The following is a 12487-nucleotide window of genomic DNA, read 5'->3' as shown; positions in this document are numbered from 1 at the left end:
GCACCTACTAGACATCAGTGCGTCCACTAAGCTCGAAACCAACCATTCGCCTTCCTTTTTCAACACTGGCTTGGGACTGGCTTTGGCAGAATATTTTTTCTTCATTACTATTCATTAAAATTTATCCTAAAACATTACCTTAATTTTTTTTTAAATTACATTTTGAGGTAAAAAGAAAAACAACAAATTTCATAAAATTACAAACTTTACGGGTATAATTAAATTCATCATCCAAAAGGCTAAAAAAACATTCATTTAGTATTGTGAATATACAATTAACAAGTTATTTAATAATATTTCCTTTTCATGAAAGTCCCTTTTTTTATTATCTTAGGCAATAGAACAGTCAGTTTTTTTTTTATCAGCAGGGAAACCAAATTACCAGAAATAATGATTAAAAAAATATGAAGTAGGGACTCATTTAGAAAGTTGTCTTTTTTAATTTATATCACTCACAAACTCCAAAAAACCAAATTACATATTTCTTGTAAGCATTCAAACATATCCTCTAGTTATATTTTAATAAAATAGATAATTTCTAATATTATTTAATCTCAAAAACCTATTTTTGGCCATGTTATCCGCATATTTACTTATTTATAGGTATAACAGTATACTATTAAAATAATACTGACTGTTGCAATGAAGTAAGAACAGTGTTGCCAAGTATTACAATCTTTGGAATGCATTCCAAAGCTACAATTACAGCATCAGCATAATTTTAAAATCTAATAAATAATTACAAAAGAGTATTCATAACAAAAATATTATAAGAAGTCTGCTTCAGGAAACAAGTACAGTATTTTCTACTCCATCAAAGTCTTTAAAAGAGAAAAAATAATTGTTTAAGTAAATAAAAAAAATATGTTAGTAACTACAAATGACTGTAATAAACAACAAACAAAATTTCAAGGATAATCACAAAGTTCAAATTGAAAACAAAAAGTATTAACAAACAAATTGTATTTAATTATGTAGGTAATTAATTAACTCTTTGACAATATTTCCTACACAAACGTTTTCATTGTAACATAATTTTCTCAAAAAAATGCAGTACTATGGACAATGAAGACATTTTTATTAATTTAAATCTTGTTAATTGATTTTCAACAAGGCATGGTAGTTACATACCATGTTTTAGATTTCTTTATTTAGCTTTAAGTTGTTTCTTATATTTAATTCATATTTAGTATGAAATTCTTGTCCACACAAAGTCTAATCATCTATCAACAAAATAGATAGAACATTTTTCTAGAGAACGTTTACATAATAATAATGCAGTTCAAGGTGCAATAATAGTACAATTAATAAAAAATATGGCGGTGATTTGGTTAAGAAAGTCAATGGAAATAGAAGATTTCTATGACAAAATAATGAAGAAACTCATTCCCAAATGCAACAAATACACTGTAATTATTAAAAAATAAATAAATGTATGTACGTTTTAGATACAATTTAATAAAAAAAAGAAGTTTTTTTCGCTTCTGAATATACTTTGTATAGTTTATTGTATTTTAATTTTTTTTTCAGTGGTATGGGAGTTTGTCTGGCAATCTTATCTGGAAGATTAGGTGCAATGGTTAGTAATCTTGTTTTTGGACATCTTTTAGATATCAGTTGTGCTGTTCCAATTCTTCTAGTAGCAGCTGTTTGTGCAGGTAAAGGATTAATTTATGAATAAAGCTTCATCAATAATTATTCTTACATAAAAACCTTTTTGTAACACCATTTCACTGTGTTGTATTGATTATGTTTTTTTACAATAGCTAGTGTTGTGTTAAAATCCCATTAAGGGTCAGACAAGCACTTTTTCATCTATCATTCCTTTCATTCTTCTTAACGTCCCCATTAAAATTCATGTAAATTTTGTCTGAATCATAAACAGTTCAATTCTAAAATAGAAGCCAAAGTTAAGTAACAATGGACACAATAATAAATAAATGGTTAAAAAATCATTTATATCAGTCAACTGCAATCACCCAATAGTTTTTTCTTTTGTTAGGAAGAGAAAACTACTAGTAATAATCCTAACAGCTTCCTCCTACCTTAGCACAAATAAACTGGGAGAATATTCATAAAAGATAAAAAAGGCTACACAACACCTTGTTTTAGTAGCACATTTGTAACCACAAATACTTTTTTTATCATTTGATAAGGATGGAATTAAAGAAAAAAATTACAAATAAAATTGATGTCCTTAAAATATTCCACAACTTTTAAAAGACTTATTTTATTTTAATTGGGAGCTCTAAGAAATATTTTTATTTATTTATTATACAGAACTCTATTACACAAGGGAAAGTATTGTAATTGATCAAAACTTAGGTATTTGATTTAAATATTTAGTGACATCTTTAGGCCTCCTTCATACAGAGATTTAAAAATAAGGTATAATTCTTAATATATGTATAATTCTTTGTATATGTATATATAGTCTAAAAAAAATTGAGCCTTTTGTGCACAAGATAGCATTAGCGTATTCTGGCAAAAGTCAAGAAAGAGTGGTATGTAAGCATCCTAAATTGGAAAACACCTTTATGTGACAGTTTCAGTCGCCACATCACCCCCTCCATACCTTTTCTTTCTTTTTCCTGTTTAGCCTCTGGTAATTACCGTTCAGTAATACTTCAGAGGTAAATGAAGTGTAGTCTTGTGCAGTCTCAGTTGAACCATTACTGAGGTGTTTGGTTAATTGAAACCCAACCACCAAAGAACACCGGTATCCATGATCTAGTATTCAAATCCGAGTAATAATAACTGACTTTACTAGGACTTGAACACTGGAACTCTCGACTTCCAAATCAGCTGATTTAGGAAGACACATTCACCATTAAACCAACCCAGTGGGTACCCCCACCATACCTAATTTTTATGGACTTTACCGAAGGTCTTCTTCAATACCTTGGCATTGACTATCTTTCAGTCTAGCCTCAGCCAGGATGCCATCAATGCAAATGCCACAAGTGACATCCCCATCAATGTACTACTAACTATTATGAACTCATAAACAAAACACATCATGCCAAGTCTTAAATAAGACCAAATGGACTACACGATAATGAAAGAACTGAACTACCTACCCAAAATTGGCAAAAGTGAGTTCAGCACACAACACAAAACATAAAACAAAAACACTAAACACAAAACAAAGTCAACAGCAAAACATAAATAATATAATACAACAACAAAACTTAAAGCTGGAAAACCCAACCAGAACCCCAAACCCACTCAGCAATCCATTCCTTTGCAAGATAAGTTATAAAATTTTCCACAATCGGCCCAGTTTCTCCAGTTAGCACAGAGATTTAACGCCAACAACAAATATTCTCTATGCACATCTGCTCGTATTTCACACATTGATATAATACATGGTAAGTGTCATCTAGTTTTCCACACTGCGAACACACTCCGGAGTCTACCAGGCTGAATTTCTGCAGTCTATCCTAAAAAGTGCCATGGCCAGAAAGAGATTGTGTCACATACTTATTAGGGTATACCCAAGAGGCATCCCGCAAACCAACAACATTTAGGAAAAGATCATGCATATAACACCCATCCTCTGCCTCATCCCATCTGGCCAGCCACAAGGCATCACCATGTTGTTCAGTCTCTTGAATTTTCTTTGAAGTCAGCTCACCAATCTTCTTTGCAACATAACGCAATCAAATTGGTTTCATGCCTGCAATCACCAAGATCTTCTTTTGTGAAATTGTACAGTAACCATCCATTACCATTAACAATTTGAGGCATTGAGCCCACAATAAAATATCCCGATAGCTTTTAAATTTTAGTCTATCAGCCCAAACAAACACCACATATAGCATAATAGCCACGCACACATCCTTATACAGTATAACAGTTTGTGCGAAGCTGTTAAGCAGTGGTGGCATGTAAGCAGTCATCACTGCTTACAAGCACATTTGGGTGCCACATGATCTGATCTGGGTGACATGATCTGCTGGGCAATACCCAAGAAGGTTATGCTATACAATTGGTGGAATTGGAAGAACATTGTGCTTCATGAGCTGCTGCCACAAGGCAGAACATTAGACTCAGACCTGTACTGCCAACAGTTAGCACAATTGCACCTAACAATTCAAAAGGAATGGCATGAACAGGTCAACAGAAAGGATGTCGTGCTGACAATGCCAGAATGCATGCATCTTTAATGACCCGTCAGAAATTGAGAGAACTTGGCTGGAAGTTTTAATACATCCACTGTATAGCCGGATTTGGTACTATCAGACATCATTTGTTTTGATCTCTGCAGAATTTCCTGAATGGTGTTAAGTTAGTTTCAAAAAGGCCTGTGAAAACCACATTTCACAATTTTTTGATGAGAAACCACAGAAGTTCTATAGCGACAGGATCATGGTGTTGCCAGATAGATGGCAAAAGGTTATTGAAGAAATGGTGCATATGTGGTCTCATTATGTTATTTTCCAATAACAATATATATATATATATATGAATATTTGTACATAATTGTATGTATACACAAAATTACATCTTTATTAGTTGTATATAAAAATAGTTATTTTTTAATATTTTTACTAATTGCTTTTTCTGTTGTCTTAGTTGAGTACTTTTGTAGAAATCTCTACTACTTCAGAATGGATTTTTTATTGTATTAAATTAAATAAAAAAGTATATTTCAATAACTAAAATAAAATTTAAATAGTTAGTTACTTTTTAATTAATTAATTACAATAAAAAAGTCATTCTGAAAAACCAGAGAGCAGAGAGCTCTGCAAAAATAGTCAACAGAGACAAAAAAAAGAAAAGCAGTTAGATATCTGTTTTGTTAAATATCTTTGGAACATGTGAATGTAATTACTGTAAATTGGCATGGTGGTGACTTATGTACATAGGACATGATGTTATTTTTTTACAAAAATTAGGCTTAATTCATGGTAAGGTTAAATACAGTCACAAAAACTTTGCATCCACTTTGTTGCAAGCTTTTGTCTTTTATGTTTATTTAGTTTAATTATGTACTGTATGCATTACGTGTTTGTTAACAGAAATATACCTTATTAAATGAATTACAAACTAGTTGATACATTTTAGATAAAGCATTAAGACATATATTTCAACCTCTTAGATTAAAATTTAACTTTGTTTTTCAGGTGGTGGTTTTCTCAGTTTCCTTATTCCAGATGAACCTTATTCTGAAGACAAGACATTTATGGTTAAAAAAGCAACCATTACTTAATAGAACACGTGGATCATATATACTATTCAGTGAATTACTTAAAACAAGATCTCCATTTAAGTAAAATTAATACATTATTTTAAATAATTTTACGCTTATTCATACTTATTTAATTATAAAGACTTTCTTTAACAAAAATATATCTATGAATTATTTTACGCTGTAAGTTACTTAATTTTTAAATAAAAAGTTAATATTTAATTATTATATATTTTTTAGTTTTTTTTGTTTTGTTTTTTAAGTGAAATTCATTAAAAACAACACAACATAACATAACATAACTAATCAGTCAGTTGTACTGTTTTTCTTTAAATAAGAATAGTAAAATTTCTATATTTTATTAGATAAAACAAAAATTGAATATATAAATTGTTTAATATCTCTAATAGTATAAGTAAAAAAATGTTTAATTAATTTTTATGATGTGTAGATGTAGTAATTAGAAAAAAAAATGGAAAAAAATAATAATGACTGATAATTATATTTACGATATTTTACAATAAAATTAATAAACTCATACCAAAATGCTGCTGTATTTCATAACTCGTTTTATTCATTTATTTATTTTTTATTGTAGACCATATCAAAGTAATTTAACTGAAATACTATGTATTTTTATAGATTTATTATAAAAATCAGATTATTATTTTTCAGATTATTTACATATCACTCTTACCAAAATGATTTTCACTTTCAGTAATAATAAAATTAAAAAATAAAATTTTTTAAAAAAACAAAATAGTTTGTAGGAGTCTGATTTTTTCCATAAGTGCAGTTTTCTTCTTTGGTATTGATGTCATTGCTATTTACATATGAAAACCAAGCATAACTATGATGCTCAGTTTTCCCACTACTTAAAATTAAATTTCATTTTACAAAAAATTAAATTTTATATGAAAAACATTTTGAACAATTTCTCTATGAGATTATAGGTTTTTCAATGATACAGATCTCTGTAAAATAATATTTTACGAACAAAAAACAATAATTACATATATTTTAAACCCCCTATAATCCAAAATACTAGATAATTCAGACAGATGTAAAAGGAAAAAATACATTTGTATTAACAGAAATTATGCTTTATTTTTTAACATTTATCACTGAAATAGTTCTCAAAGTCCAAATAATGTGACCAATCCATTGCATATAAGTAAATAGATACATTTCAACTAAATTGTATTAATTTTTAGTCTCATCATATCTAATTTAAAAAAAACTAAAAAAACTCACCAAGACTATGTATTAATTAGCAGACTAAGGAAGGTAGCTTAAATATCGCATAAAAATTTCATAAGCACAGATAGTATTATTGTAAGTCTTTATTTATTCCTTCTTAATATACCTCAAAACTGCCTCAGTTGCTTCTGTCCCTTCAGTACATTATCATTGATACTTTCATCAGCATCATTTTTGTTAGTTGCTCTTCCAATTTTTCTGGCATCAATTATGAATACAGCTTTTGTAAACTTGGTCATTATCTTTGCAATAAATTCACTTACACTGTTCACTTCCATACCCTCACAAACAGCAATTTTTTTCTGTAGTTAAAAACATCAGTTAATTAGTTTTTTATCAGTTATTGCCAATACCTTTTTACATTTTTTTTTACTGTATCACAGTTTACAGTATACAAGATTCAGTAAATGACATCTATTATTATAATTTATGTTTTAATTTATATTATACTGTAACATTTCCCCCAAATTCAAAAATAAATTTCAGAAGTTATTTATATTAAAGATGAAATGCCATCCAAGTTATATTTGCCTATAATATAGTTAAGCTGAAAATTACATATGAAAAAAAAAATAAGTATATGTATATAAATGCGATACATAAAATTTTGAATTTTTCTAACTTATTAATTGAACCCACTTAATCTAAACAAGTAACGGTCCCAACAGTTTGGTAAACTAAAGTTTTATTGTTGGTAGTTTTGAGTATTAATGCTTATGAAAGAAATCATACTTGTATTATTAAAAGGTACAATAAAGTTTTAAATATTAAATAATTAATTATTGCAATCTTCATTAAACTGATATCTTTAACATAGCTTCTTATGCAGGAGTCTTTTTTTTTATTATGCATTTATAATCTTTGTAGCATTTTATTTTTATATATATATTTTTACCTTAATAATTTTTGTTTAATTATTATAATGTGTATTATTAACATTTTTCAGATCATTATATACTAAAACTATTATTATAATCATATAAATACTACTTTGAAAACATTATTTAATAATAGTCAAGGTTGTCTGACAAAGTATGCAGGCCAGTATTATTTTAATATTTGTTTTTAACTTTAAGAAATAAAAATAAAAATTGCCAAAAAAAGATCAAACAGAAATATGTTTTGTTAGAACAAATTTAATTCCCATAATGAAAACTGAAAAATTACCTTATTTATAAATTTTAACTTTTAATCTTTTTTTTTAGTTCAAGAAAAGTTGAATTGTATCACTTTTCACTTTCATAGATATAATTAGGTAGCTATTGAAAAATTTCCTCCTTTTAGTAGATGATACTTATCTACAGTTGGAAACAACAAACAACAAAGCGAGTTAAATATTTTTAAAAAATGTTTTTTAAGGATGTATAGTTACAGTAAAAGTATATATTATTTCAAAAAAGTTACTCTGAAATGAATTGCAATAAAAACCAAACATTTTGATTTTGTACAAAAAAATCATTCGAGAAGTTTACTAACTCTATTAGCAGTCCATAAATATACCTGTTTGCTAATATTAATGTTTACTAAAAGAAACATTTGTAAATTTTATCACTGTTTAAATAATTGTAATTAACATGAATAAAAAAACTGTCTGCAGCCACTGTTTACCATTAATTTTATAGAAAAACTATAAAATATTTCTCTAATTCAATTTTTACATTTTCAATTGAGTTAAATAACAAGAAAAAAATAATGAATAAATATTTTTAACATGGGGTTTGATAAGATAGTTCATCAGTATACAAAATTTTTATTTTCATTTTAATTTAATTTAATTTTAATTTTCAAAAAAAAAGAATGATTGAAATAAAAAATGCAAATTTGAACTGTTGAATTCTTATTTTTATTGTAAAGGCTCTCTAGGTGAAGATTACTTTGTAGATACAACTATAAAGAATAATTACGTACAGGGTTATAAAATGTATATAAGTATACACTTTATACATTTATTTATTTTAAATAATCTAATTTAAAAAAATATATTTTATTAGAATTTATTAATAATGAAGTTTATGCAAAAAAAATTTATGAATGAATATATAAAGTTATAATTATAAAAAAACATAAAATACATTTATAAATTGGAAAATAGGTAATTGAATTTTAAAAATTAAAAGAGCATTTCAGAAGGAATGGTTAATGTTTGGAATTAACTAATATCAGATAATGCAAGAAAAATGTTTACACGGAAATGTGTTTATTATGTAACAGAATATCAACCTGAAATTTGATCTTGAACTTGTAGGTATGTTTATATTCCTGTTAAAAAATTAAAATTATGTGTAATATAGAAACACATAATGTCTCGTATTTATTATTTTTAAAAGTAATTAATATAATTTATTTTTTTATAAAGTACCATTAATCATTGATAAATTGGTTTAGGTTGTCCAGTGCTGCCAACCGTCATGGACAGAAATATTGTATTAATAAAAAATAAATAAAATATTTTACTGTCATAAAATAAAACAAATAATTTCTTCCATTTAATAATAATAATTACTTATTAAATTGAAGAATTATAAAATAATTCTTATTTTAAACTTCTATAGAAATATACTTTCTATAAAAATTTAATTTATATTTTATTCTTTATACACAAAGGACATGTATTTTTAGCTTTATGTTAGTACAAATTTATTTCTTGCATTTACTGATATTGTTTACTATTTTCCTTGAATTTACCTTATTTCTTTAAACATAATTTTAAAAATACAGTAGTAATTTATAAAAATTACTGTAGTTGACATTATTTAATCAGATTATTTTATATAAAAAGATTTAATTCTTTTAATAAAATAAAGTGAAAAGAAAATCAATATAAAATTATATTTCATATAAAAAATATATGAAAAACATTTAAAATTTAAGATGCATAAAAATTTGCATATTATTTTTTTTTTAAATAATTTTTTAATCTGTTCAAGAACTTTTAAATAAAATAATATTGTGTTGATGTACACATTCTGTATATATTTGTATAATTAAGATAAAAAAAGGGCTTAAATTTTGTTACGATTGAAATCTGTAATGTAAATTAATAAACTGTGATAAGAAGTGTTATAATACATATATATGTATTAGTCATTTGAAGATATTGATGTAAAGAAATTCAAACAAATATATATATATGTACATATATGTTAATTGATTATTTTATAATTAATATTAAAATAATATTAATATAGTTTTATTGATTTTGAAGACTGATAAATAGTCGTGATACATTTTTTAAATTATAACTAACTAGTTGTTTCTAAAAAAAAAAAATCCATTGGATTAATTGATGAAATTAATATAATAATCATTGTATGATTTATTTTAATATATTAAATTATTTAGTGTTAATATTTGTAAATAATTATAGATAAGATGGAAATTAGGTTGTCATAATATAAAATACTTTTGCACCATTCATTTCAATATAAAAAGCACATTTTTAGTAATCCAATAATTTTTTTTAAATGTGAATATTCTCGTAGAAAAATAAAAAACTCTGTATCATTTAATGAACCTAATTGATTATACCTTAAATTATTTTTTTAATTGTATAAAAGATAAATGTGGGCATGTTGCCAAAGTTAATTTGATTTCCATGTATATTATTTTAATTTATTGACATGCCATTTTAATTTGAATGCACAATCATTTGAATAATTTATTAACAATCAAATTATTTAATTGGTCTAATGTCAATATATTACCTGTATAAAAAATACTAAAAATAACATAAAGACAGGAACAGTAGTAAATGAATGAGTAACAATTCATTTATATCATGAGCACTACCATTCTCAAATAGGTCAGAAGTAAAAATTTAATTATTCTTAGAAATCCCACTAAACATAAAAATATGAAAAAATTATGGTAAAATTTCCAAAAATAGTTGTAACAGTTAGTGTTAAAAAAAGTAATTATATCATGCAGTGTAATTTCAACCTTTTTGGTCACAATTAACCAAAGGTGATTTTAATTTTTACAATATTGGTAAATATATTGTAAAAATTAAAATTACCTTTGGTTAATTGTGACCAAAAAGGTTGAAATTAGTTTCCTTTTTAAAGATTTATGAAAATAAATATATATAAATTGTAAATGTATAAAACTGTATATTTTTTTTAATGCAATATAATTTTAGTGTTAAATGATTAATTTTGATTAATTTATGATAACTGTTTTTGTTTGTATATAGACAATTTTTTATCATTGTATTTTAGTTTTAAGTCAATTTTCAATAAAAAAAATAAGATAAATTTTATTTTTCGGTATTACTTTCAGTTGTACGGTGGAGTAGTGGGGTGAAAATGAATTTTCTTTACGTTTCAAAGTAAGAGAAATACAGAAAAACATTACTTAAATTGTGGTTTCCTTATATATACAGTGAAACAAAAAATGTATCATTTTATCAGTGTCATCCTTCTCATTAAAATATGTTTATTAAGCCAGAAGAAGGGGTTGGTAAAATATGGAGTGAACTGCTTTTCTTGTGAAGTGGCTATTGGAACCTTTTTTCATACTTACTCTTTTTCTTAGCAGGGGGTGAATTTCATACTCAATTGAAGAAATCTTCACACAATGGCTCATCATAAATATCCCAGTAAGCAAAAATTTCATCCTCTTCCTCACTACCCCTAACTTCCTCAATACCACTTTCATCATAAAAAATTACTCTCTATTTGAGATGAGCATAATGTCATTTTGAAAGACAGAATCTTTTAAAAAACCTAATTTTGTTTTACGTTTTCTAAAATAAAAATTATGCCTACTTCAAATTCATTGAATGCACTATTAACGCTTTACACACTAAATTGGAAAAAAACAGTACATAAAACAAATAATATTTGTTATATAAAAGCTACATTATTGGTAAGCAGTCGTAAAAATTATGCAACACTTATTTTATTAAACAGAATACCTGTTATGGTATTTTGTTACCAGAATTCTGCTATGAAAAATACAAAATAAGGTTGTTGTGAGCAAATACAACCTTCTGCAACTAGTTCTTACAGTGCACTGATCTCAATTCGGTGTAGTAAAATTCTCAACAGCATACTATACTAGGATTAAGCATCACTCCAAGTATCCATAAGAATTAAATGAGAAAATGGCATATACTGGCTTTTATAAGTTATTCACAACTGATTTCATCAAGGCCCACCAACACAAATTTCAGAATTTCAATTTCCCTGAATCAACTGTATATATTAATTGAGAAAAGATAATATTTTAAATCAAGTTATCAATTCATTCATAGAGAAAAATTATTAAAAAATAAACTATCAAAATTGTTCAGACAACTTAGTATAATTTAGACAATAATAAATTACATAAAATTTTAACAGTAATAATGATGACAATAATAAATATAACAAAAATAATATAGTATAATATGGAAAATGTTTTAGAAAATATGTTAAGTGTGGAAAGTACGATTTCAAAACAAAATTATTGAACTTTTTACAATTTTTTAATATATAGAAATGTATAAGACAATGAGGGGAATATGTAGGGGTATGGTTATGAATGAACTTGTATGATAAAATTATGTATATTTCTGCCTTATTTAAGTATCTGTAACTCATGTTTTGTAACATTCTCTTAATCATTCCATTATATCCATTTATTATTTTTATGAACCCTAAGATTTCTCATATTAATAATATTTATTGCAAACATAATTTCTCATACAGGCTATATTTTTCTCTGGCCTATACAACTATTTTCATATTTTAAATAAAAATGTTGTCTGCTGATGTTATTGTTGACTTGTGTTTTTTTTTTTTAGTATCAAACATTTGTTTAAAAAGTGGTGGCTGTTAATTTATTATACTGTTGTATGTTTTTGTATGTCTATATATTTCATAATTTAAAACTGTGTCATATATAAAACGATCAGATAATCTCAGAAATAAGGATAGCATTGAAAGCCAGTGAACGATTTATAAAATGATGGCAGTGCCAATTTTACTTTATGAAAGTGAAGCCTATATGATGAAATCTCAAGATTACAGTAGGATCCAAGGTGTAGAGTTA

General features: G+C 25.8%; 1 protein-coding gene across 1 annotated transcript in view; it reads left to right on the top strand.

Annotated features, from left to right (window-relative positions):
* The window catches only part of LOC142330613 (synaptic vesicle glycoprotein 2C-like), a 78488-nt gene extending 66281 nt beyond the window's left edge, over positions 1-12207 (top strand). The window contains exons 10-11 of the mRNA XM_075376016.1: positions 1531-1658; positions 5130-12207. Of these exons, the coding sequence (XP_075232131.1) occupies positions 1531-1658; positions 5130-5215 (214 nt within the window). The 3' untranslated portion in view covers positions 5216-12207. The remainder of the gene's footprint in view (positions 1-1530; positions 1659-5129) is intronic.
* Positions 12208-12487: the final 280 nt, after the last annotated feature.

Source organism: Lycorma delicatula, chromosome 9 (genome assembly GCF_047948215.1).
Source record: "Lycorma delicatula isolate Av1 chromosome 9, ASM4794821v1, whole genome shotgun sequence".
Classification (NCBI taxonomy): Eukaryota; Metazoa; Arthropoda; class Insecta; order Hemiptera; family Fulgoridae; genus Lycorma; species Lycorma delicatula.
This window is presented reverse-complemented; position numbering and strand designations above follow the sequence as displayed.